The sequence below is a fragment of the Sceloporus occidentalis genome, unplaced genomic scaffold (assembly GCF_023333645.1).
Source record: "Sceloporus occidentalis isolate IW3139 unplaced genomic scaffold, rSceOcc1.0.p SCAF_1, whole genome shotgun sequence".
NCBI lineage: Eukaryota > Metazoa > Chordata > Lepidosauria > Squamata > Phrynosomatidae > Sceloporus > Sceloporus occidentalis.
Genome location: NW_028316981.1, coordinates 182,266,016 through 182,293,510, shown reverse-complemented (window position 1 = coordinate 182,293,510; position 27,495 = coordinate 182,266,016). Strand labels below are relative to the sequence as shown.

Sequence of the window (27,495 nt, the reverse complement as noted above, 5' to 3'; positions counted from 1 at the left end):
TCGCTTCCCAAAAGCTGTCCCAACCCACCTAAAATAGAGATGTATAACATTCTAATTTGACAAACATTCACAGCTTGCTTCCAAAAAAAAAAAAAAAAAAGGTCTTTTAATTGTTCAAAATAGCACAAAAACGACAGATACGCAGCACTGGGGGAGCAGGATGGATAGCTATGGGTAACTCCTATGAGGGTTGTTCCTGTCTCAATGGAAAATAAATTGGGTAAGATAAAGGAAGGGCAGGAGGAATCTTATGGTCTGAACAGGAAAGGGGAACACAGCGAAATACACTATAATACAAAAGACCAGGGCATAGAGCAAGTTGGGGAGAGGGATCTGCTCCTGGGGTTTGTTTTTTTCTTTTTCCTGTGGGGGACCACTCCTTTGCCTACCCATCTCCTTGAGAATGGAGCCCATCTATCAGCATGGGCCTATGAGGGAGCTTGCCTTGCCCTCACTTTGAAAGAATGAGCCTTGGCTGCTTTTCTCCCCTCCTCTCTGTGGAATGTCCAGAGAGGCAGCCAGACTGGGATGGAAGTATTCCTCCAGGGGGACCTCCTACCCCAGATTCTTGCTGGAGGGAGCATCCTAAGTCAACAGCTCCTACCCTGTGTAGCACAGCAGGATATGTGGCCCCAACCCTTTTTTAAATTTTTCCTTTAAAAAAGTTTTATACAAAACAATGGAGAGGAATGGCAAGATAACTGCCTAGAGCGTGCCACCTTGTGGCCAGGTGGAGGAAGAGCAGGGGGAATTAGCTTGTGCTGCTAACAGGAGAGGGCCTGTTGCATGTATAGGGGATAGGTTGAAGCCACAAACACTCTGGGCTGAGCATAAGAACAGCTGCTGCAGAATGAGCTGCAACCCTCCCCCATGTTCAAAGTAGCTGCATCTGTGGTCCAACCACAACACATCCCCCCACTCCATCCCAAGACAGCAGAGGCTCCTCTCCATTACCAACGCAGACACTAAAAACTAAACTGAGGGAGAGGTTCTGTACAGAGGCAAGAACTGGAAGCAGGGGAGTGAATTCTCCCACCTCCAACACACAAGATGCTGGGGAATACAAAAGAACTTCATTCCTGTAACTGCAACTTGTAAAAAACCCAACAGCCCCCCTCCCCCCATTAACAAGTTTCCCCTCCAAATCCACCCCAGTATCATTGTCCAAGTCAATGGGGTGGCAGCAGGGGATGGGGGAGGAATGCCATTTCTTTGTCCCCCTTCCTAGGCTGGGGCATGGCACAGGGGTGGCCCCTGCTTGGATCTCCCTCGCATGAGCCTCTGTCTCTTCTCCCCCTGCACCCCAACAGTCCAGCCCCACAGTGTATGAAATGTGCTTTCGGCGCTTCCATCTTCCTCCACACACGGGGGCAGCTGGCTGGCTGGCTGGGAGTTCAGGCAGAGGCTGTGGAGAAGGCAGGAAGAGAGGACAGCTGGGGACACCCTTCACTGCCCATCTGCTTTGGGCTTCTTTGGAGCAGTTTTCCTAACAAAGAAAAGGAGAAACTGTCAGGTGCACATCTCCTAAATAGCACTGATAATAGCAACATGCTAGCCAACACTTAATTCCAACCATCTAAGAAGTCTGTATTGGATGCCTGCCAGTTTCAGAGGGGTTACTAGTATTCACTGCCTTGTATTGTGTTCATGGAAAAATAGATCTTTAAAGAATATGTAGAAGCACAGGGATTCTCTGGTACAAGTAAGACCATCCTTTTGTAGACTCAAGGTATTTTGGCACACGTGAAAGAATCCTTGCCCTCACTTAACCTGAGGCACAGTTTCAAAGATATTTATGTTTTCTTTAACTCAGTGATGACCACCAATGCAGAACAGCTACAAAAATTATTTGGGGGAACAAAAGGAATAAGCATTCCCATCTGGTATGGGATAGTCACCTCTTTGTAACAAGTTATGTCCATTTGATGGTCACAGAAAAGGAATTTGGACACACCAGGGAGGAGGTGGCAACCTGATCCAACCATATGTTCCAGGGGTCTCTTCCCATTCATACCCATCCCTTTCTCTGATTCTAGCAGGACACACTGTGTGTCTAGATACTCACAGGTCGGGCGAGGAAAGCGGTCGCTTGTTGGCTGGTTTTACCATGGAACCATCCTTATTGGATTCTGCAAAAAGAAGGACAAATTACATCCAATGGAGGTGCAGAGCTTCTCTCATACATGCAAAGTCCCTATTGGATTGTACCATATTTTGGTAGACACATCTGCAAGCACTCAAACAGGCAGAGATTAAATGGAGATGCCTGCCATTACATTATTATTATTATTAACCTTTATTTATAAAGCACTGTAAATTTACACAGTGCTGTACATACAATCTTTTTAATAGGACGTGTATATTCAGGGGTCCACTTTATTCTCCAGACACTGACTGGTGATCCAAAGATAATCATGGCATTTATAAGTATCTTGTCAAGTTGTCTTAAGAGTATGGAACTTTTGATTGCTATGAAGTTGGATGAGGCAGGACTATGAACAAACGACACATTCTACACTTAACTGTGGAATTTCTGCCCCAAAGTTTGATGACAATGATTTTTTAAATTTCCATGGGCAAAAGCAGACCCTGTGCCAGGCTACCCCACCTGAAGAATTACTTCTTCCAGTTGTCACCAAGTAATTACCCTAACCTGGGCTGTCATGCTCCCAGCTTTAAATGCCAAGCTTTGCATGTGAATCAGGATGATATGGTACATTTCTGAAAAGGCCTACATCCTTTTAAATAAGCAAGATGGAGTTCCCCATTGGCCTTGGTACTTCCACTGACATACCTGCCCCTGAGTGCATAAGTACTGTGTTTTCCCCTACTTTCTGCTCATGCCCCCTTTCCCACCTCAACAAAATAGTTAAATGTAATGACACAGATATTTAAAACACTGAAAGAAACCATGGGGTCTCAATAATTGCTCTCTCTCTTATACACGGGAATGTATTTGAAAGATATGTCCATGCCACCTTCCCCAAGGGAACAAGGTTACACTCACAAACACCTGCAGCTTCATCTCTCCCTGAAATTCCTATGACATCACCACTCACCTTGAAGCCATCGGACTTGTGTGGCCGGTCCATAACCCTTCTCATTGCGGGCAGCAATACGGAAAATGATGGCAGGCTTGGTGGTGTAGTCTATGTGGGCATTGGAGAGACTAGCTGACTGCACCAGGCATGAGGGGCTGGGCCCACAGTAAACCCTCATGAAGGCCAGTTGAGCTGGGGCTGCACTCTTCGGCTCTCCTGCCTGAGCACTCTGGATGGCCAGGTATACTGAGTACTCTGTGATCTTTCCAGAGGTAACAGAAGGAGGCTCCCAAGTCAGGTGTGCTCCATCAGGACTCTGAAACAAACAAAAACAGACAAAAAATAGCTTGAGAGATAACATCAGGGGCACCCCAAAAGTCATGGTGAAGCAAGATTTATTAAACCAAGAGGAGGAAGGAGGTGGTAAGAAAAGCTGCTTTTGCAATGGGAAGCTGAAATTGTGGGATACACAACAAAAAAGCACAGACCTTACTGATTTTAATGGCACAGGGTGCTCCAGGAAAGCCAGGCAGACAGGTCTTGAATGCTGAGATTTCACTGAAAGGGCCCCGGCCACAGGCATTGATTCCTGCCACCCTGAACTTGTAAGCTGTACCCGGCTGCAGTTCCTGCTTCTTGAGTTGAGAATAATCAGGTATAGTGCCCGAGTCATCCTGCAGGGAAAAGATTATAATGAGAAAAGAACTTTGGGATCATTTTGGTGAGTGTAGGAGGAGAAGGATGAGAATCATACATTTTCATGAGAGGGTACCAGAAAGAGAAGGCAAAAGGCATGGCGGGGCACTCACATCTGTAGCAGATGCATCATCATGAGGCAGGTAGTAATGTGTCACCATCATGTTGGTCGCCTTGACAACACCCACATCAAACCACTGATTTTCTTTCTTCACAACCACCTTTGGAGGCTGTGCAGGAGGCTCAGGTTTCTAGGCCAAGTGAGAGAACAGTGGGTGAGCCTTGGGAACTCAGAAATGTGTCTTTCTCCCCATCCCTCTCCCCAAACTTCTTTAGCTTACCACTGGAGCTGGTTCAATGCCATTAGCAACCTCTGCCAAAGCAGCTGCAGCCTGCAGTTTTGCTGGGCTGGCCGCCACCACCACCGGTTGTGGGGCTACAAAAGTATTTGATGGAGCAAGGCCTGGCAGGAAGGAAAAAAGAAAGGGGCAAGAAAACTGCAGTTATGGATCACTTGTTGTCCAAAGAAGTCTTTCTATCCCTAAAGGCAGGGAGTAAATCGAGGTTAAAAAAAAATCTAGTTCTTCCTTAATCAAGAGACTCAGGTTACACAGATTCCAAAGGGTGAGAGTTTCCTTGGAGTTTGCATAAGATTACAGCTAGTTTAAGGAGTCCTCAATATTCATGAAGATGACTTTCTCTCCTAATACCTCCATGGAAATACTCACCACAAATACTCTTCCCAGTTTTTTGCCAAATAGCACTGAGCTTATCATTCATTTCCATAGAATCATCACCGTTACAGCAGCAATGGGGAAGTATGGTCCATGAGTTGTGTACGGCCCAATCTCTTTTATCTGGCCCTCAAGCCCCTACTGACCTCCTCCAAAGTCCCTGCAACCTAATATTTATTGCCATTCTTGGAAGCCTCCAGAAACAACAGCTTTGTGGATGGTACTCTCTAAGCCTCCCCAAAATAAACCCAAAAAGCCTGTCAAGTTTTATCAGATGCAACTTTCAGTCGCTGCCTGGTGGGACTAGCCACCGATGTGAATGCTGTGGCTGCCAGGCAGTGTGAAGCCTATCTGGCTACCGCCACAGTGTCCAACCTGGCCTATGGAGATTTTGATCCGCCTCCACCGAAGAAAAAGTGAGATCTAACTTTGCATAGCCCTTGCCTATGAAGCTAGTTGGACAGGTAACACATTCATTCACAAGGGCAACACGTTCATAGGTAATACAGATGGTTGACAGACTTACTCAATTCTCCTTCAAAGATGGATCAAAACCACCAATATGTATGTTTGGATTATGAAGCAAAACATGTGACAAGTAACTCAGCCAAGCTTACAAAGTGACCAGTCAACTTAATGGAAGTATGTTTTGTTGGAACCACTTACTTTCTGTGGGTGTAGGGGGCAATAGCCCAACTGTGCTGGTGACGGCACTTGCCAGCTCATTCAGACCGTTGCTTTCACTGGCAGGGTCATTGAGACTATCAGCAGGGGCCAGGGCTTCTGTGGGTAAATGGGAAGGCAGTGAGTGCTGAGGCTGATGTTGTTGAGCGGCAGCTGCGGCAGCAGCTGCTACTGCTGCTGCCTGAGCCTCCTGGAGTTGTTGTTGCTGCTGTACAAGGGCAGCCAGTTCTTGCTGTGTTAGGACAATTGGGATGGCGGTGGCCTGGCCCTCTGAAGCCTCCGAGCCTAAGTGACTTAGCTCTGCCTGTGCTGCTGCTGTCTCAGATGTATCCATAGCTTCTCCAGGACCTGTAAAAGAGGCTAGATGTTAAACAGGAGGCAGAATGGGTCACTGGAAAGAGGCAATGAGTCTCACAGAGCCAGGAGCCAAAAGAGAAGAGTTCCCAAAGCAAACTGACGGTACTTACCCATGACAGCTTGCTGGGCAGCTTGCAAAACTGCCTGTATTGCCAGGGCTTGTGCCTCTTCAGTGGCAGCAGCTTGGGCAGCAGCCTCTGCAGCTGCAGTGACTGCCAGCTCCTCTGGTGTCAACCCTGTCACCATGAGTGTGGTGGCACCTGCCTGACTCTCAGCCATCAGCTCTTGGGGAAGGGCCAACTGCTCTACCTCTGAGGGTGGCGGAGGAGCAGTAGGGGTGGCTTGGGGCAGCACGACCATAGCCACAGGCTCCTGAGCAGGTGTTGCTGGTGCTGGTGGCGGTTCCTCCACAGGAGCTGGGAGTTCTGGCTGCTGGGCAGCTTCAGCAGGTGGGCCTTCTGCTGGCGGAGTGCTAGCAAGGGCAGCCTGGACTTGCTCCTGAGGCTCAGGTGCTACCGCTGCTGGTGACTGCATCTCTACAGAAGGGCGCAAGGGCTCAGGGGGCCCTGGGAGGGCATCTGTGCTGGTAGCTGCTGGGGTTTCAGCAGGAGGAGCCGCCTCTTCTGCAGGAGCATCAGCCAATGAAGAGATATTCTGCAACAGGAATGAGGGAACATTAGAAGGCAGCCTATCAGGAAGGCTAGACCAAGTAGGATGAAGCAGGAGTGAAAAAGAAATGTCTTTTACCTGTTGATCTAATCTGTCTATACCTTATGTGAAGTACTAACTGTTAGACACCTCTGAAAGCCAACACACTGAAAGCCAGGCTCTTTGGCAGACTGTATCTCCCTGAGATCTTCAGGAGAGGCCCTTCTCTCCAACCCACCTCCATCACAAGCATGGTCGGTGGGACATAGGCCAGAGCCTTTTCTGTGGCTGCCCCTAGAATGTGGAACTCCCTTCCCATGGAGGACAAAATGGCCCTTTCCTTTTCTTTCTGTCGGGAGGCAGAAATCTTTTCATTCAGACAGACGTTCAAAACAGGAGGATTTTTAAAGAATGACCTAGGGTGTTGAATTATTTTAAAGTGTATAGTTTTTAATTGGCTTTTAAGTGCTTTTATCTTTTTAAATTATGTTCTATTTTTAAACTAATGATCTATTTTAATACTGTAATAATGTAATTCTATTTTAAATGTAACTTTTGTAAGCTTTTAACTGTACTGTTTTTTAGATGTAAGCTGCTTTGTATCCTAATTTTGGGGAAAAGGCAGGGTATAAATATAACAACAACAATAGCATACAGAACTGTTGGAGGAGAATAAGTGTCCACCTAGTCAAGCTCTCAGTCATCATGTGTGTATATGTGCCTTCAAGTCACCGGTAGACCTATGGTGACCTCATGAATGTCATAGGGTTTCCTTAGGCAAGGAATACTCACAGGTGATTTTGCCAGTTTCTATATTTCTGTGAAATACAGCCTACAGCACCTGGTATTTGTTGATGGTCTCCCATCCAAGTACTAAAACCTGGGGTTATAATAAGGACAGAGGCAAGGGACCAAAAGGGATACAGCTTGAAAGAAGTCCACCAAACTCCATACAGGGACAATGTCAGGATGAGGATGATAGCTGTTCCCCATCCAGCTGACTTAAAGGCAACCTGAGGCCGACTAGCTACCTTGTCAGGGTTAAAGAACCCCTTTCAAATCAAGCCATGTGACCAGGTGAGGTCTTTTGAGCCTCAGCTCCAGGACGGTCACTTGGAAAAGATGAGGGTGCAAAGGTTTATTCCAGTTCAGATCCCACTCCATAATGCTCACCGGCACTGAGGGTCCTGGCGGAGGTGTGGACTGTGTCACAGTGGTGACAGCCCGGGTCTGCGTGGAGGGAACGGTGGTAGTTACAGCGCTGGGGCTGCTGGCGGCAGCTGTGCTCTCGCTCACAGTTGTCTCTGGCTCCCCCTGCTGGCCATTGGTAGCAGGCGGCTGGTCTGCAAAGAGGAAACTGATTATGCAACAAACTCAAGGCCACAAATTTGGCCAAAAGAGGGCAACAGAATGCTGGTTTTGTCTACTGATGCCCATTCTTCATACAAGAGCAACAGCACAACTACAGTAAGGAGAATCTGTATTTTACTGCAAGCAGATGTGACTCACAACTAGTAGAAGTCTTAAGCAGCACTTTTCCAATTCCAAAGAAACCCTTATCTGCAATTGGCACCCACCCACTCACCCACTGTGTTATAAATACTACAGCAGTGCCTCTCAAGCTATCTGATATGGAGGGGAGGCTGATTACTTTTTTGCCTAAGGTGCCAGAGACCAGAGCCATTTTGTACTCATTGGCTACAATGTTTTTTTTTCTGTGGGAAATTCACCAGGCACTGACAACCAAAGACTTTGAGGGGCACCAGACTGACCATGACCACTCTACTCCTCTGCTTTCAAGAATCACTGTATCTCAACAGCCAACGATATGGGGAACTGTCAGAATTTTTTATCACCCCTCAATGGGCCAGGGACTGGCACCATATTTGACTACATTGACCACAACTGTTCTTCTTTCCAGGAAAATTACAGTGGATGGTCAGCCAATAGCGTGTGGGCTGTCACTGGTCCACCACTTTGAGTAGCAATGTTTTGGAACACATATGCCATTCACTCTGAGCAGGCCCTTGAGTGTTACATTGCCTGAGCTGAGAACATGATCCTAACACAGAGGCAGATCAACAATGAAGTGCAAAGTTGTGTTTTCCAAAATAAACTTCTTCATCAATACTCTTCTCTCTTGTGAGTTCCAAGGAAGAAATTCAATCCAGCTACTCTAGAACCAAAGACTTATATTCCTAAATGAGCAAGAAGTCAACTTCCAAAGTAAACAGGGATTCAATTAAGTACTGTGACGACTATGTTAGAACAGGTAATGCTAAATAGCATATAAAGGTAAAGGTAGTCCCTTGACATAAATGTGTACTCGTAACCGACTGTAGGGGGCGGTGCTCATCTCCATTTCTAAGCCAAAGAGCCAGCGTTGCCCAAGGACTGCTCTGGTGGTCATATGGCCAGCATGACTGCACCGAACATTGTTACCTTCCCACCAAAGTGGTACCTATTTATTTACTTGCATTGGCATGCTTTCAAACTGCTAGGTTGACAGAAGCTGGAACTAGTGACAGGAGCTCGCTCCACATGCAGCACTCAGGCCTCACACTGCCAACCTTCTTATCCTCCGATCATCAAAATTGGTGTCTTAACCACTAAGCCACCACATTTACCATATAGTCCTACACTAATGCATCCTGCTCACTGACACAGAAAATGAGATTCCAACTATGATGTTTCCATTACCACCTCCACCTCACAACACCAATTATAAAGCCCATACCCACTAGATAAGGGTTTTGAGGCATATATTAACCTGATGTGTAAGACCCTGCTACCAATCTACGTAAGCTGTACAGCCTTTGCAAGCAAAGAGCGGTTATACTTCCACTTGCCCACCAATATTAATATTTTCATTGAGAGACGCATACGAATTTGTCAAATTGCCCAGAACACAATCTAAACATCATTGGCTTAAGAGAGTCAAATGTATGATGGGAGCCATTGCCTGTAACACCCTCCCCATGCCTGCTCTTACCTTGGTTGGACCCCATGGAGGATGTGACAGTAGTGGCTGTATGCGTTGTTCCAGTCTCATGGGTCTCACAAGGAGGGTTGGAACACACTTTGGGTGTTGGACTCCGGGGCGGTGATCCATCAGGGCCTGCAGTCTCTACCTCAGTTACTTTTCCCAATTCAGAGCCTCCACCCTGCGGAAAGGTTGAGCTGGAAACCTGGGTGCCATCACCTCCAATGTTGGGCGTCATAGTTGTGCCAGTGGAGCTTGTCTGCTGCGTCTCACAGGGAGGAGTACTGGGGGTTTGCTGGGTACTTTCACCCTGTCCAGAACTCTCACCTTGCCCAGCACCCATGTTTGAAGTGGTTGTGGTAGCTGTGTTGGTGGTGCCTGTTTCATGGGTCTCACATGGTGGATTGGAGCACACTTGCTGCCCTGCAGCCATACTGGAAGTGGCTGTGTTGGTGGTGCCTGTTTCATGAGTCTCACAAGGAGGGTTGGAGCAAACCTGCTGGGTAATACCCATGTTTGATGCAGCAACAGATGGTGTGTTAGTGGTGCCCGTTTCATGAGTTTCGCAGGGCGGATTAGAGCACACCTGTGGGCTTGAGTCCTTGGTGTCCATTTTGAGGGTCTTACAAGGTGTGCTCAGCGAGGCTGGCTTTGCAGCCAAATCTGGTGAAACCATCTGCAATGTGCATGACTGTTTTGTAGGCACATCAGCTTTGGCAGACATGGTGGTGCTGGTGGAATTCGTCTGCTGCGTTTGGCACGGAGGGTTGGCAGATCCTACCCACTCATCATCAGGTTGCCCTCGGCCCATGAGAGACCGAGCTGTAGTGGCAGTGTTGGTGGTGTGGGTATGATGGGATTCACACTGCAAACTTTTGGGGGCTGGTAGTCTTTCACTGGTTTGTGCTGTGGAGGTCCCAGAGGCAACAGTGGGTGTACCAGCAGCTGTCAAAAAACTCACCATGCGAACTGGGCAGGGCTGCTCTGTTGCAACATCTGCTTTTGTTGACATTGTGGTGCTGGTGGTATTAGTCTGCTTTGTTTGGCACGGAGGGTTTGCTGGATCTGTCTGTTCACTGTCGGGTTGACCCCGACCCATGTTGGAAGTGGCGGTGGTAGCTGTGTTGGTGGTGCCCGTTTCATGAGTTTCACAGGGTGGATTGGAGCACACTAGCTGACTGGTACCCACAATGGGCTTCACGGTCATGGTGGTGCCAGTAGCACTAGTCTGGAACGTTTGGCATGGTGGGTCTGTTGGTGCCTTCTCTGTTTTAGAAGTGGTGGCTGTATTGGTAGTGCCCGTCTCATGCGTTTCACAGGGTGGGTTGGTGCACACCTTCTGCCCAGCACTCAGTACATTGGTGGCTGTGTTGGTGGTCCCTGTCTCGTGAGTCTCGCAAGGTGGGTTTGAGCATACCCTCACCACTCTCCCATTTGGCTGAAGCCCACCTTCTTGCCCATCACAGACAAACTGCAACTGGGCTTGTCCACCTAAAGTGCCCACAACAGTTGTTGTGGCTGTGTTGGTTGTGCCGGTGTCATGTGTCTCGCAGGGTGGATTGGAACACACCAAAGTGACAGTGCCTGGCTGTTGGTCTCCCTGCCCTGATTCTGCAATAGTAACGGTGGCTGTGGGTTGCTCTGTGGTGGGTGAGGCCAAAATAGAGACAGGCAAGTCATGTACTGGCTGGGCCTCTACACCACTCGGTGTTGTGATCAGTGTGACTTGAGTGGGCTGGGAGACAGGCTAGAAGTAATGAGATACAAGCAGACACACACAGGTTAGGACAAACACTTCAGTAAGAGACTAATGAAGATAAAACCTAAGAAGGATTCTATATGTTACACAGAATGAGATGAAATGACTATACCATCTCTTGCTGCACATTACATATTTGAATTATCTGCAATAAGATTTAGTACAATCGCTTTCCTTAATATGCTAATTCTAAGGAAAAACATGACTTCTCCCATTCACCTTCACTCTGAAGCTGGACAACTGAGTTCTATCAGCTAAGGACTACAAATGTAGTTTCAGCACACGCACACACATTCATTGATATAAAAAATTAGATACATTGCGATCTAGGTCTTAGAAAACAAAGATCTAGTAGCCACCCTACTGTTCAGTAGAAAGCCTGTGACCCATAGACAGATGAAGACATAGAAGCCCAGAACCACAGCTAACATCTTATCTTTATTTACAAGACAAAGACCAGCTCATCAAGTGCATTTATTTTGCTGTATGTACCATGCAAGCTGCCTCTGTATTAAATCAGGATATGGTAGTGAACTGTGATATGGGGGGCATTTGCTGAAACTACAAGGAATTTGTCTATTTTTTTATGCACAAACACATTTTTCTGGATTCTTTTAAGCAGGGATGGGCAACATGGGACCTTCTGAAATTTCACTCCCATGATGAATGTGCATACCCTAGAAAAAATAATGAGACTCAGTAACCACTTCAAGGTGGTCTCATATCCTAGAACTACTCACTCTCTCCTTCATAAATGTCCTTGTTGGAATAAATGCCATTTAGTCACATTACATATCTTTCCTCCTTTGGTGCAGCCGCTTAATAAGACACCAGAGTCTGGTGGATCAAACTGAGTCCATCTAATGCTGAACACAGAAAAGTAACTTTCTCAAGCTCTGACTGTCATCTGTTTCATGAGTTGCCAGCCTAACAGATTCTCTTAGGAAGCCTAGAAGGAGGGTATGATAACAGTAACCCTTTGGTTTGTCACCTGGAAACTGATAAGCAGAGGTGTACTGCTATAGCCCACGCAAATTCCACTTAGCTATTGCTTCCAACAGATGACAAGATGCCTCCTTCCTATTATATATTTAAGAGAAGCAAGTGCGGGCAAAATACAGGCTGTAAATCGTAATACGTACAGTACTGTTTTTGCAGGCCACTAATTTCCTCCTAAAATGTCTGAATTGACTTTCCCAACACAAAAAACAAGAACTGCACCTGCTGTGGGTCATAATCCTCTAAAATATGGCGTGCTTTCCACGAACATCTGGTTTAACCAAAGGAGTGACCCTCTTATCACTTCTGGTATCATGCAGAGGAATTGGTAAGCCTTCCAGAGGGTTCAAGAGCGAGAAGAAATGGTCTTGGGAACCCATGGAGCTTGCCTAGCCATTTTAAGGTAACCTACATCAGGGATCACCACATGACATGACAGTCAGTTGTGCAAACTATGCTGTAGGAAGGACTACTTTCTTTTTGCTCTGAATCAACTCTCCAAGGTTGCCATATATACAAACTTTATTGAACAACCTTGATGGTTACTCTCTTTCTCATGCACACATGAAAAAACAAAACAAAACCTTGAAGAGGACCACCCCCCACCCAACTTATTCCATACCTGCATGGTGATGGTGGGTGTGCTCAGGCCTCCTGCTGCTGTCAAAGTGGTTTGAGCTGCAGAGACAGTGATGGCAGCTGGGTTGATGACCTGGCTAGAAAGTGTGGCAATTGTGCCTAAGGTGGTAATGGGTGTAGCCAGTGAAGCATTGGTATTGTGCCCCCCAGTCCCAGCCAGGCTAGTTGAGACTGTGCCTGTTACAGTCCCCAAAGTTGTGACACCTGAAAAAAGAGGAGAAAACTGATATCAAGAACACTGTGATTTGTATGTTGAGAGTCAATGCCCATCAGCACTCTACATTGGGCAAACAGGCCAGGCCCTGCGTCAGAAGATAAATGGACATAAATCGACACTAGGAATGGAATACACAAAAACAGGTGGCAGAACATTTCAATCTCTCTGGGCATTCCATCTCAGACCTCAGAACTGCGGTCCTTGAACAAAAGAACTAGAACAGTAGATTTGAAACAGAAACAGCAGAATTGGGAGTTAATCCACAGACTACAGCCTGAAGAAAAGAGCCCTCCCTCCATGATAACTGTCATCCTTCAGCCTGTGAGGGAGTGAACAGGCAGACCCAGCTCCATCAGGGCTAGCCTGAAGATAGAGAGCCCTCCCTCCATAATTGTCATCCTTCAGCCTGCAAGGGAGTGAACAGGCAGGCCCAGCTCCACCAGGGCTAGACTGAAGAAAAAGAGCCCTCCCTCCATGATAATTGTCATCCTTCAGCCTGTGAGGGAGTGAACAGGCAGGCCCAGCTCCACCAGGGCTAGCCTGAAGAAAAAGAGCCCTCCCTCCATGATAATTGTCATCTTTCAGCCTGTGAGGGAGTGAACAGGCAGACCCAGCTCCATCAGGGCTAGCCTGAAGATAGAGAGCCCTCCCTCCATAATTGTCATCCTTCGGCCTGCGAGGGAGTGAACAGGCAGGCCCAGCTCCACCAGGGCTAGCCTGAAGAAGATCCCTCCCTCCAGTCCATCTGCCTTTGTCCAGGCCTCAGAGGGAGAGAATAACCACTGGACCTCATCCGCTTTCCCACCACCATTCCCTTTCCTTTTGTGTCGTGTCTTCTAGATTGTAAGCCTGAGGGCAGGGAACAGTCTAATTAAAAATAATAATTGTAAGCCACTCTGATAGCCTTAGGGATGAAGGGTGGGGCATAAATAAATAAATAAAGTCCCTCAGCAATGGACTGAACAAAGATAATGGCTTCCTGGCACACTACACACATTTCAACATTATCTGACCCCTTCCTAATTGGGACATCCTACACTCATCTATTCCTTCACTTACAGGCTAGTTTTCAATGCCAAACTGGATTTGCCACTTCATTTCCACACACTAAGGATACAGTCCGTCCTCGCTGTTCCGGATCCCTCCGCGTAAGGCGAATTCCACCTATGCTCGAGCCCCATTGGAAACAATGGGGCTCGTGCGCGGTGGCGCGGGCGCGCATGGGGTGCAATGAGCGCGTGCGCCCATTCAATTGAATGGGACGCGCCGCCCTTTCCGCCCCGCGGCTTGAGCGCGTATGCTCAAGGCCGCATATGGCGCAGGCGCGCTGTAGTTTCCTATGCCTCTGTTCACAACCATAGTTAGAACTGGACTTGCCAGTGTACTTCCATACACAAAGGATTTTAAAATTGAATTGACAATCTCACACCAGTGGCATATATAAGTCTGTCCCTGGCTTTCTACTCCATCAAATGCACCTGAGGAAGTAGCCTTAAGTCTATGAAGGTTCATGCTGCCAACTTCTTTCTTTCAGTTATTCTCAAAGGTGCCACAAGATCTCTACATATTGATTCTACAGATTAACATGGCTATATCTTTGAATTCTACCATTGTGGTTTGTATTTTGCACAGTGTGCTGATATGTATGGCCGAAAAGTTCTAGACCTCCAATAGTCCATAATCGTGAGTTTAGATGATCCTAGAAGTAATCCATGTTTCTGAGAATACATAACCCTCAGAGGCAGGAAGAACATGCTACTGAAAACCAGCTACAAAGCAATCAAGGAACCACATGAGCTAAGTAGTTAGCATTCACCCAGAGGCTGCACACAGTTAGTAAGACCCATCAAACAGTTAGCCAGTGGATAGTGCTTTGCAATGGAAAACAGATATATTCCTATCACATTTCACTATCAGTTGTCCTGCAGGTTACCTGTAGTTCCTTTGACCACTAAAGTGGTAACAGTAGGTTTGACAGCAGACACAGTGACAGGTGTGACGAGGCGCACTCCACCCATAGGGACAGTTCGCAGGATAGTGCCAGGTTGACCTGGCGCTCCTTTAAGCACCACCTACAAAGACAGTTTTGATCTCAAGTCAAAGTTCAGGACAACAGGGTCTATAATCCCTCTCAGTCTGCCCAAACAACTTACCTGTGTCACACCCTGTTGCCCATGACTTGTGGCCAATTTAGGTACTGCTGTGATGATCTTGGCAGGTGTGCCAGTGCCTGAGGTCATCACTTTTGTGGTGATGATGGTGATAGGAGATTTGATTCCAGGGCTACTAGTAACACCTGAAAAAGCAGAAATAGAGCTGTGGAGAGGAAGACTTTAGCCACCCATCATTTGTACACCCTGAAATGCCCCTGCAGACCACTTTTAATTCTATTGGCTGCTGCCCAAATCAGCTGCCTTCCAGAAGTCTTTTAGTTCTGCTATCCAATCCTCAGCCACAGTCAGTCACTATTGCTAAACTTTAGCTAGTGTCATATACTAGAAGATAGCAATCATATTCCACTCCCTACCTGTGGCACCTGATTGGGTAATAATAGCCGACATGGGGATGGTCTTGATGATGGTGGTGGTACCAGGTTTGGTTGTGTTGGGAGAGACACTGCTGATACCCAGGATGGTAGGTTTGGTACCTGTACCACCTGCCTGGGAGCTGGTGATGATTGTGGTGGGCTTTCCATCTGCTGAGGTCACCAGTTTTAGAATAGTACCAGCAGGCAGGGGCCCTTTGGTCTAAGAGAACAGACAAAATACCAAAAATCAACAATACACAAATTTTTCTTTTTACTGATGTGATTACACTGTGTTTTCAACCAGTTTTAATGTTTTAATTACCTTGCTGTTCTCATTTAAGTTTTGTTATTGTTAGCTGCCTTCAATGCAATTTTTTGGCAAAAAAGTGGAAATTAAGTTTAATAAGAAGAAATTCCCCACAGCCAACTTCAGCCTATGATTTCAACTGGTGGTGGGCAGCTGTACTGTAAACACTGTGTATCCAGACCAGGCTTAAACCTGTCCACCACCCCCTGCACACAGTCTTACCTGGATTATTTGGGTCACAGGGCCAGTTGATGCCTGGCCTGTCACAGCTGATGTCTGGACTGGTTTTGTCTGGACAACAGACATCACCTTACCCAAGTTGGAAATCTGTCAAATAAAGGACAGAGAAGGAGGTTTGCCCCAGGCTAATGTAAAATGTGAAGGGAACAATGCCTGCACACCCTGCCCTCTGCTACCATCCATACTTTTTAAGAAGCATGATCAATAAAGTGCCAGTAACCTGTTAGGAGGCAGGACTATTAAGGGTGAACTATTAACTATTGCTACAAGAACAAATTACCCCCACTCCAGACCTCACAAGAAGCCACCTTTGAATGGGTCTACTTATAGTTAAGACAAGGGCTACAAAACCATATTCTGTTTTCAACTCCCTCCCTGCTCACCATACTGCTTGGATACTTACCAATGCACTGCCACCAGGCACCGATATGGGACTCTTCACCAATGTGATGGTCTTTGTCACTCCACCCACCACAGTGGTCATCACCTGGGCTTGCTGTGCTACAGTGACAGTCCCAGACTTGTGCACGGTAATGATGGGACGGGTAGGTGTATTGGTGGTAGATGAAGAGACTGAGGTGCCAACCTGGGCAGCAGCAGTTTTCAGCATCCGAGTTGCTGGGTTGCTCACCTGTTTGGCAAGCATAAGAAGCATGAGAAGGGTGAAGACATCTTAAAAGGATCCCCCAGGAATCTATTTAATTGATAACATAACTTTACTGCCCATCCATAAGACATTTCTCAGGGAAGTCAAACTATGTAGCTGTTTGCTTATTTTTTAAAAAGGACTAGATTAGAAACCAAAAGTCCAGGCTTCTATTTACAGGGGACAAATAAGATGTTGTCATTATGTCATCTACACTGTGCAGAATATGGCTGCTCCTTGGTGTTGGGTGGGGAGCCAGATCACCTAGGCCACAAGAATACACTTCAGACACTTACCATGACAGGAGAAGAAGCTACCTTAACTGTGGTGGGTAGCGTGGTGGTGCCCGGGGAAACAGCAACAGTCTTAACTATGCCAGCAGGCATACTGAGCATAGTAGGGGCCGAGGATGGTGGAATTTTTTGAGTGGCAGCAGCAGCAGCTGCCAAAGCAGCCATGCCACTCATCTGGGGACTGCTGCCAATCACCTGAAGATGAGAAAAGAAAACCGAACAGTTAGAAATAATAATAAAAATAATAATACTTATTTAGTTATACCCTGAGTGGTAGTGGCATAGAGTCAGCATGGTGTGATGGTTTGAATATTGGACTATGACTCTGGAGACCAGGATTCAAATCCTCACTCGGCCATGGAAGCCCAGTGGGTGATCTTGTGCAAGTCATATTCTCTCAGCCTCAGAGGAAAGCAATAGCAACCCCCCTCTGAACAAACCTTGCCAACAAAACCCTGTGAGAGTCAGAAATGACTTTGAAGGCACACAACAATAAAGTGGTGGTGGTGGTGGGATTCTAGTACTCACCGTTCCTTGAGTGTTCTGTGTGGGCACCACCATGCGCACTCCAGCTGGCAATGAAGTCACTGTCACTGGGCCCTTCCCAGGCTGCCCAGCTGAACGTACTGTCACCAGTGGAGTCCCAGTGGTAGCCTGTGGGCCCGTAACCTTCAGCACAGCTGGGACAGCTACCGAGAAAGAAGGCAATAGAGAGAGTAAGACAGGAGTTGGGTTAACACAAAGAACTACTAATAACTGTGATTGCATTGTCTTCAAAATATCTAAAGCCAGTGATCCTGACAAAGGCTTAATCCCATACCCTGGGACTAAGCAGCACAATACAAAAAGAGCTTCTTGCTAATATTAGCTGAAGATGCGAAAATGTTCAACCCACGATTATCAGCATAAATGGAGCAATATGGACCTAAAATGAGATCTTTAAAGTACATGGCACTCAATACAGCTTGCTCGACCTTGATCCCAATGCTTCCCTTACATAAAGTGAAAGTTTCTCTCATGGAAACTCTCACATCAGGTAATTTTCAGAAGCTCTCATAAAGGGGGAAATAATGTCAACTTAAACCAACCAAAGATTAGGATTTAGGACCCATGCTTTTTAATTAAAATATTCACATTCCATCAAATTTCTGATCTCAAGGATGCTCATAAAAATTGTACCAAGAAAATTAACTGGAATCCTACATTAAAAAAAACAGCAATGAATCATGAGTGCAATATGCTCAGTATGGCCAAGTTTTAAGAGATGGCCTGTTATTTATTTTACTACGTAAAAGGATGTGCTCTGCCTACAACTCCCTGGGGACTTCTTGCCAAAATTTGGGCCCTTGGAGGCAGGGTCTTGTTCCTGTTTCACAAAGCAGAAACTCTAAAGCAAAATTATTTAACAGTGAGTGTGTGCAGAGGTCTATATAATGAAGTTTTCCACTAAGCAGGGCTCTAACTGGCACTAAAATGCACTTTCACTGGCTGAAAAAAGCAAGCTAATAGTTGATAGGATGGGGATTGGTGGTCTGACTCTCTATCCTGCAGGATTTCCTCCTTACCTTGTGGACGAGGGGTTGCAGCAGCGGCGGCAGAAGGAGCAGGCACTGGCATGGGGCTGCTAGGCACAGTAGGCAGCACCTGGATGGTGGTTGTGGTAGGTGGGGCAGGAGCAGCAGCAGCAGCGGTGGCGGCGGCAGCAACAGCTGTGGTCTGGGGCAGGAGGGTGATGCCCATTTGTGCCAGTGGCTGCACAGCAGGGACAGGAGCAGCTGCAGCTGGAGCAGGGCTCTTGGGGGGATTGACAGGCACTGAGGGTACAGGATTGGCAGCTGGCGAGGTGGCAGCTGGGATGTCGTACTTCTGCAGCTGTAGCAAGTAAGTGTCAGCAGTTGAGACAGAACCCCAGCTCACTTCCAGGGAGTTGGTGTTGGCACGGACCAGCTGCACCCGTGAAGGCGATGGAGGTTTCTCTGTGAGGTGAGATGAAGAGCAAGTGGCATTAGGAAGGTGCAGAGTGAGGAAGGTGGGGTGGGATTGGATGGAGTTGGGTCAAAAGAATAAGATTACAGAGACATGTTGATATACAAACTAAATCAGTAAAACAGATTATGTTAAGGACTCCACATACTACAGCACCATGAAATTACAGATTAAAATCTATCTCCATGGACTGGACAGTTAAAAAAATATGGATTCAGTGCACACTAAGGCACCACAGGACAAAAACATGGGTCTGAAGCACAGGTACTTATGGAGCCCCGTGATTTTTCCAAACTGTTTCCCCAGAATCAACATCGAATCATAAATAATCTCTCGTTAATCTGTGTTTTGAGAATTTGTGGAGCAGGATAAGGGAATCCATGTAATATTCAAACAGATCCATTTTTAATTCTAATAGACCCAACTTTTACTCAAACTCTTTGGAAATGCTAACGAAGGGGTGCACCCACAGAATGGCACTGGGATGGGGAGAAGCAACCAGGATGGACATGGGCAGAGCCTACCTGCATTCTATACCAACAAATCCTAAAGAGATTGGGAACCTTTGCTTGACATCAGGAAGAGCTCATGGAGGCGGGCAATTTCACAACCTTGCCCTCTGCTGGACTTCACAAGCCTATCCTGGATAACTCCAACAGATGTCCTGGCACTTCCCATCTTCATTTCAGATGAAAACTGGTCAGTACTGGAGGTTCTTGGAGTTAAGAGATTGTTGCAGTAGTTTGGGCAATTTTAGGCCTCATTTTTTTTAAATGTCCAGGGGCTTGGGTATAGAGACAGGGTTGGTAGTGACGCACTGCCAAAGAACCATATTTTCCCATCCAGTTTATGCCAATACAATTCCCTTCCAAACAAACCACCATATTTTCAAGACCAGTAGAGCTTTCAACACTGATTACCCTACACATTCAGAAGAATTCCTATGGTACAGCTCTTTCCAAATCATATCACTTCAAAATGAAAGCGGAGAACTTTTTGAGTGCCCTGCCTATGAAAAATTAGCTCATCTGGTCTCTGTCCACCAACCACACATAGAGTTTCTGCTGTAGTTAAGAATTTAAACAGAATTAACAAAACAGAATACTTCTTCCCCCAACACAATGCTTTCAGAAACACGGAAGAGCATGCAAAAATACAACCCACCTCACATGTATCCCAAAGTAATAGTCCAGGAATGGCTGCATCATTCACTACTTATGCACATTTGAGTTGAATCTCAGTCTTGAAACTGTGCAAAGTTTTAATAATAAGCCAATTTAATAATAAGCTACATCTAAACCTCTTCCTTCTTACCTGTCTCAAGGTACCAAAGATCCTTGCAGCAAACCTGGTTATTCCAAGCCTTGCGGTAGCCATCACGACCACTCCAGATATACAAGCGAGTATTGATGGCTACAGCACAGTGTCCAGCCCGTGCCCGGGGAATATTATCCTCCAGGGTGTCCATCAGAATGGGCTCCCAAGACATGGAGTCTGGAAGAGAGAAAGACACAAAGGGAAGATCAGACATGAAGGTATCAGAGGATGCAATGGGACTTAAGGTACAGCAGACACCCTCACATACCTAGGTTGAGGCAGGCCAAAGTATTTGTGCATTTCCATTCTTTTTCATGTGTGGCCACTTTGACATCATCCATGACTAGAGGCACCCAGCCCCCAAATACGTACATCCTGTAAAACAGGAAAAAGAAAGCAAAAATTGTGAATTGATCTCAACTTAGAGGAGTCAGAGATCAGGCTGAAGTATACCAGGCACAGGACTTACTTGTTCCCAATGGTTGTAGCTGAGTGCAAGCTGCGGGGGAGGGGAGCCACTCCACTCAAGGTGGGCTTGTTCCATGTCAGAGAATCTGGAGGGAGAAACACAACCAAAAGATTACACGCATTGCTTGAACCTGCTTCCAAGCTATCATACACATGGGTCAGAGTTGGTATTCTTTTCAGGAATACCAAACCTGAACCTCTTCCCAATCAACCCTATCCCCCCCCCCCCCAAATCTCAGTCCTGGTGCTGTTACCAATATCAAGTGTCCAGAGGTCACCAAGACGACAACCACTCATGCCACCATATATGACCAGTTTGGATTTTTTGCTGTCCTTTTCCGTGTATACCACAGCAGTGTGGGACTCCCTTGGTGGGGGTAGTACACCGTATGTGATAGGGATGTCCCAAGCGACCACACCAGAACCGGGACGCAGCTCCAAGATATAGAGATCATTCAGATATCTTTAAGAAATAAGAACACAGACCGATATGAAAACACAGGACAGCAACAACAGCTGTATGTTTCTCAACTGGTCATCACTGTTGACTTGGGCTCTTGTAGTCCCCTCCTTAAAATCAATGAAATGGGTATTTTATATGGGATGGGTAAGGAAGCTGTAGCTCCACTGCAACATGCTCACAAATCAGAGCTTTTCCTGCCAGACTCAAGTTATATTAAGACAAGCCTTGGTTCAGTTGTAAAAGGGCCTTGTCCCTGGACTGCTGCATCTTCCCCATGAAACAGGGCAAGACGTGACCAACATACCTGGGGATGTTATTCTTGGGATCTTCACTGTCATTGGCAAGGCCCCCAAATAGGTAGCACTTGTTGCCCACCAATGAGAAGCTATGGCCAAGGCGTGGGCAGGGTGGGGGGCCATTCTTGGGAGTTTTGGCCTTCAGTCTCTTCCATTCCCAACGGCTGGCCTAGAACAATGATCCACTCGATTATTAAGGCAAGCAAATGATGGTGTGTGTTTTCTTTTTGAAATCACAGTACAGGGGCTGCTGCTTCATCTATTTTGGACTAGAAATCTCACAGTTTCCTAGCAATAATCTTGTTGTTTTTGAGGGTTCTGTCAAGCGTCAAAACATTTCACAGACTACTTATCCCACCCCAAACATAAAAGCATCAGGAATTACTACTTTGAAAGAAAGGAAAAGAGGAAAGAGATGCATTTCTAGTAGCTCATAGCTCCCTGCTGCTTCTCAAGCAACAGAGTAGAAACAATGACTATAAGTAATACCTGAGTAACTCCCCCCTCCCCCCAAAAAAGACTAAGCACTGAATTATACATCCTAGTACTGGACCAGAAGTCCCATACAGTCCTTCCTTGGTTAGATTTAAGCCACCACTGTCATATCTTCTTTCTGAACTGAGGGGAACATTATTACACCTGGTAGCTACTCACTTGTAGTTCGTAGAGGTCATTGCTGTACTTGCCATACTCCACCATCCCACCAAAGACCAGCAGGCGTGTCCCATCACAAACAAAACCATAGGCAGCACAGCCAGGTGGGATGTCTCCCCGCACAGCTGGGATGAACCACTGGTTCGTAGCTGGAAGAAAAGCAGAGAGAAGTCAAAAAGGATACTTTAAATTCAGCACTCCAGTGCAATTGATGTCCAGGTTAGCATAAGTCTGGAAACACAGAAACAATTTCACTGGATGCGCCGAAATGAAATTAAAGCACAGACATGAGGATTAAGGTGCTTTCTCAATTCTCAGTTGGCAGACTATTGAGCAAAAGACAGTATATCAACTAATTTGAAGGTTGAGCCCTCACAACTAGCCACCAACTACAGTGGTATCTTTGCTTGTTCCTAAAACAGGTTTGCCATAATGTACTTTCCTCCAGACAATTAAATCTCTTGAGGCACACTATTTTTCAAAACCATGATAGCTTTTCAACAAAGAAGCTACCAGAAAACACTGCGAGGTTACGACTTCATTCTTGAGGGGATAAAATAAAGCAAGTGAGCCACAATAACAGGACCTGTCAGAGGGATGGGAGAAACATTTCTTCATATTCTAGGGACAGGGTTCCTCCACCGCTTTATATGGATGCAAGGGGCTTTGCCATCCAGAAGCGCTTATAGTGAGAGCTGGGGGGGGGGGGGGAATCTATCATGAAAACAAAAGAAAAGAGATAGCTGCTAATCAAAAAGCTGGACCCATCCCTACTGCCCAGCCCTGGGTTACACAACAAGAGAAGTCTGAAGTGGTGGCTGAGATGGGGGCTGATATGAAGGGGGTGGCAGTAGCTGACACACTTCCTCCCACATGTACTTACAAACCCAACATAGTGCTTCACCCCACGCATTCACTACTGGAATAACCTAAATTGGAGCCCCAGACAAGTTCAACCATCTTTGATATAACTACACAATAGTATATCTTCATGGAATGCCAATCTAGCTCCACCACTAATACCTTTTTTGGGGGGAAAGAAGGCACTGCTTTCAGCAAGATACCTAAAACCATTTTTTAAGTTACTTGACTGCAGAGGTGGCAGTATCGCAAAGACTAGTAGCATGGAAAGACTAGAGATGGGAAAGGAAGAAAGCCCAAACATCTGAAGTCAAGTTCTTACAGAAAGAAAGCAGCATTCTTTTGGGGGGGGGGGGGTTGTTGGTGTGAAAAAACTAAAATAAATCCAAGAACTGTACATTTTGACTAAAGTGATCTTAAGTGTCTTCCTAAGGAAAGGCCATCTCCACTTTGTGCTCCCTGAGCTTCATGCTGGGTTTATAGTTGTTCTTCCAAAACAAAGAAATGCAGATTAAATTAATTCACATGTTTCAAAATATGCAAAGTTGTTTTGTATGTTTAAAACCAGGTTGTTTCTAATTTCATGCAAATGTTACAAAACAAAATCATTACCAGTGTAGAAAACTGCCTGACTTGAAGCAAACAAAATTTCCACACTATGCTTTCCAAGTTAGGAAGACCATGTAATCTGCAGAACAGGGACCGAGCACACAAGAGAGGAACCATAACGTAGTTCAGAAAGTAGCTCCTTTAAGACTAAACAGGGCCTATCAGATCTAGAAAATGCAATAGCTTTTAACCAATGAAGGCTATTTTCAAGAAACCCTTTCTGATAAAGTTCATTCTTCTGAGCTAACCTCTCAGGTTTGTTATATGTGGAGTCCAGACAACTCAATGTTGCAGCTTTGCAATGGCAGGCTAAGTGTGGGACATCTAACCCTGGAACATTAAGACCTACTGCCAAAATGGGACTTAGAAACTGTACCTTGTCTTTGCCCGTGCGCACACACCAAAAAGAGCACCGTGTGCATTCCCACAGGTTGCTGGTCTTTTGGGATTGTATTCACAGTGCTGTAGGTGTGCAGCAGCAGCTCTCAAATAAACCAGACCCACTTGCCACCCCTTCCTCCATTTTGGCAGGCAACTGAACTCACATCACAATGCACCGCTACGCAGCTTAGCTTGTAGAAATCAACAGACTCCACCCTATGCTCTGCCTTCCAATGAAGAACAAGCACAGTGGAACGAGGGTGGGACTTGCTTACAGAGAGAGAAAGCAGGTTTTCCCATTGGCACCAGGCAAAAATTTAAACCCAATACTCTAAGCTACTTCAGCCAACGCCAAAGCAGAACATCGCTGGTTCCTGGCACTGGAGGTGAGGGTCTTCCACCTTTCCCAATGAGACACAGAGTAGAACGTCCCACCATTTGCTCACAGTGCACTTCGCAGGCACGGTGGCACCACCGCTGGGCTCTATGTATCTCAGCGAGGAAACCAGGCAGGAGTTAAAAGCTGCAGCATTTGAAAGTTGAATTTTTCCCGCCAAGCCCTTGGGGAGGAAAAAAAGCTCCTTTGCAAGTGCCCCACACCTCTCACATTAGTATATGTGGGGAAAGAGGGCACTGACACAGGGAGGAAAGGGAATTTGTACTATGCCAGACAAACTGTGTGGCCACCAGCACACCAGGGTTCACTTGAGTGTGAAAGCACTTGTGTCCTCAGAATACCCTGGGCTGTGATCTAAGCCGGGTGCGCTGGCTTCATGATGGGACAATTCTCTGGAATTTGTCTTCTTCTATCAATCTGGTACAGAGTGCTCTTTTTGCCAGCCTACCCATTTCCTCCATGGACGCCTAACCCACCTGCCCCCATCCCATCAAGACTGGCAACAGGGGCTCCATGCTTGCCATAAAACAATCCTCTCAAGATATTCTGCTAACAGAAGATGAGAAGCCTGCCCCAAACCTATTACTGTTATAAAACTGGGTACAGTACTACTCCATGTCTTATAACAGTATGTCCGCCCCCCCCCTCCCCGGCAAAAACAGGCACCTCTAAAGAACTGATGCTCTATGGGCAGAAGTGCAAAGATGAAAAAGTTTCTTGCAGGAAGTCACTGGTGCTCCATCTAACAGAGAAAGGGACTCATGCATGTGAGACTCATGCAGCACCCCAAAGGGCTGGAGGAAATGCAATACAGAGAAGGAACAAGGAGGACCATTCCACCCTTCTAGCTCTCTCATACTATCCATGTTAACAACCCACTTGCAGCTTGGCAGGCTAAGTGTGGGACATCTAACCACAATAACTATGCTATCAGTATTAACATCCTACTTGCAGCTTAGCAGGCTAAGTGTGGGACACCAGTTTAAAAAATTCAGAGACCCTAAGAATATAGGCATATACAACTACACAGAATTAGGCATATACAACCTCACACAAGAGCTCTCTCTCTCACACACACACAGGCTATACACGAATCATCCATCCCCACTTTACACTTCCATGCAGAATCTCACCACACAGAGATCTCTTTCTCACACTATACACGAACCATCAATCCCCACCACTTCATAGGTCCAAAAACACACCGCAGACATAACAATCCACTTTGAGGCCGCTTTTAACTGCCCTGGCTCAGTGCTATTAGGGGAATCTGGGGAATTGTAGTTTATTGTGGCCCTAGAGCTCTCTCTCTCTCTCTCTGCCACAGAGAAGGCTCAATGTCTCAGAAAACCTAGAGTTCCCAGGATTCCCTAGCATTGAGCCAGGGCAGGTAAAGCGGTCTCAAAGTGGATGATTGTTTCTGCAGTGTGTCTAGGACCATACTTTTGTGCAGGATTGTTTTTTTACCAAGTGGGTGTAAAAGCTCCCTCGAGCTATAACAGATAACCCTGGAGGCACTGGTGGTCCTTACCGTCCCTTACCTGTGTTATAGACATGGAGCTCGTCGACGATGCCCTCGTTTCCCCCTCCGAAGACCACGATCAGCTCCTTGATGGCCACAGCGCGGTGCCCATGGCGGGGGCGAGGGACAGGCCCTGACCAACCGACGACCCTCTTCCATCTGGGCTGCAGGAGGAGCCCTGCGGAGGCACCTGTTACAGGGGAGCCCCCGATAGGGACCAGAGGCGAGGCGGTGGTGGCGGCAGCCATAGGGGACCTAGCACACCTCCCAACTCTCAGTGTAACTATACCTTCCCAACCACCAGCCCCCCTCCAAAGGACCAGGAGGAGGAAGAGGAACCTGGTCAATTCTCCTTGGTGGCTAAAAAATGAAAACAGTAATAATAACAGAGACACCAACTCCTTCCCTTGACACACTCTTTCTGTCTTCTAAGGTAAAAAGTATATTACATATATAGCGATGGGCAAATATATATATATATATATATATATGGGCCCCCCCAAGCCTGACCAAATGAAGCCAGGTACCTCTTTATTTGATTTACTACTAGGAGAAGTGTGTCAGTGCCAGCAAAAGGGGTTAATATTTGGAGACACAAAAAATAAAGGAGTAGAGAGAGATCTCCCGCTCAAACTATATATATGTATATGTATAATATGAAGGATAGATTGGGAGGGGGGGGGTGAAGAGCCTCCTCTGTTTTTGTTTGAACCGTGTTCCCTTAAAGCAGAAGAGGAGGAGGCGCTTACTCTCGAGGAAGCCCAGCGGGGCCTAATGCCTTCCTCTCCTTGCAAAGGGGGGGGATTGATACAAAAAGCCGGCCCTACGTTTTTGGGGGAAGGAAAAAAAAGAGCCCCGTCCCCCGTCTTGCCCCCCCTTCTGGAGGGAGCTACCCCTCGTGGGGCAGTTGTTACTCCTCCTCCCGCTCAGAGCCCGGCCCTGGGAGCCGCCATCTTGTGTTGCCCGGGCGGAAAATGGCGGCCGCAGGGAGGGAATAAGCCGCCTCCCCCTCCTCCTCAACCCCCTTCCCCTTCTCCTCCTCCTCCTGCTTCGCTCCCGTCCTGCCTGCTCCTGGGCCAGGAGTCCTAAGCCTCCCCCGGGCTTCCGAGCACCGATCCCCGCTCGCTGTACGGCACCCGACGGGGCAAGCTGCGGGCTCCAGGAGCCTTCACGCCGCCCTGGGAGCCGCCATCTTGCGCCTGTGTGAGGAGTCTAGTCTCTCCCAGGCTCTCGCTCTCTCTCTCTCTCTCTCTCTCTTCCTCGGCAGCGGAGGAGGCGGCGGTGGGCGGGGCCACGAGGAGGGCCTCTCGTCTGTACGGAAACCCCTCCCACAAGGGCGCCGCCATCTTGGGGGAGGGACGCCTCTTGCGCGGCGCCATTTTGGAAGCTGCCTGGAACCCCCTCTTATTTATTTATTAATAAAATGTATTTGTTATGCCTTGAGAAAGGAAAGCGTTTAAGAGGAGTAAGCACACACACCCCCTTTTCTTTTGAACTGCTATAAACCGAAGGCTATCATCAGCCAACGCTTTTCCCAACTGTAACATAGATCACACTGAATATAAATACATTTAAAAAATTAAAAGGAGGGTTCCAGTCAGGTATTTTCAAGTTTATATATATATACATATATATATATATATATATATAATATCTATGTATATAACTTGATTATACCTCACACTGGAACCCTCCTTTTAATTTTTTTTACTGTATTTATATTTTGAAAGAGGGAACTATTTTAAGAGGGGTAATCATACACAAACTGCTA

At 46.7% G+C, this 27,495-nt stretch overlaps 1 protein-coding gene across 2 annotated transcripts; it reads right to left on the bottom strand.

Moving 5' to 3' along the window:
• Window positions 1–89: 89 nt before the first annotated feature.
• HCFC1 (host cell factor C1) lies at window positions 90–26,996 on the bottom strand. 2 transcript variants are annotated; one of them, XM_089485584.1, is made up of 26 exons: window positions 25,744–26,996; window positions 21,955–22,103; window positions 21,309–21,469; window positions 20,796–21,004; window positions 20,543–20,627; window positions 20,342–20,448; window positions 20,071–20,250; window positions 18,336–18,746; window positions 17,299–17,459; window positions 16,774–16,965; window positions 16,235–16,462; window positions 15,814–15,918; window positions 15,285–15,504; window positions 14,911–15,053; window positions 14,691–14,829; window positions 12,524–12,744; window positions 9,153–10,890; window positions 7,334–7,503; window positions 5,623–6,166; window positions 5,138–5,503; window positions 4,079–4,200; window positions 3,851–3,988; window positions 3,530–3,715; window positions 3,060–3,357; window positions 2,066–2,129; window positions 90–1,486 (listed from the first exon to the last, which is right to left on the bottom strand). In XM_089485584.1, exons 1-26 carry the CDS (start codon window positions 25,970–25,972, stop codon window positions 1,447–1,449), a joined length of 6,606 nt encoding a protein of 2,201 aa, XP_089341710.1. In that variant the 5' UTR covers window positions 25,973–26,996; the 3' UTR covers window positions 90–1,446. The 2 variants fall into 2 exon arrangements, with proteins under 2 accessions (XP_089341710.1, XP_089341716.1); XM_089485590.1 differs by lacking the exon at window positions 25,744–26,996 and adding an exon at window positions 23,801–23,927.
• Between the last annotated feature and the right edge of the window lie 499 nt (window positions 26,997–27,495).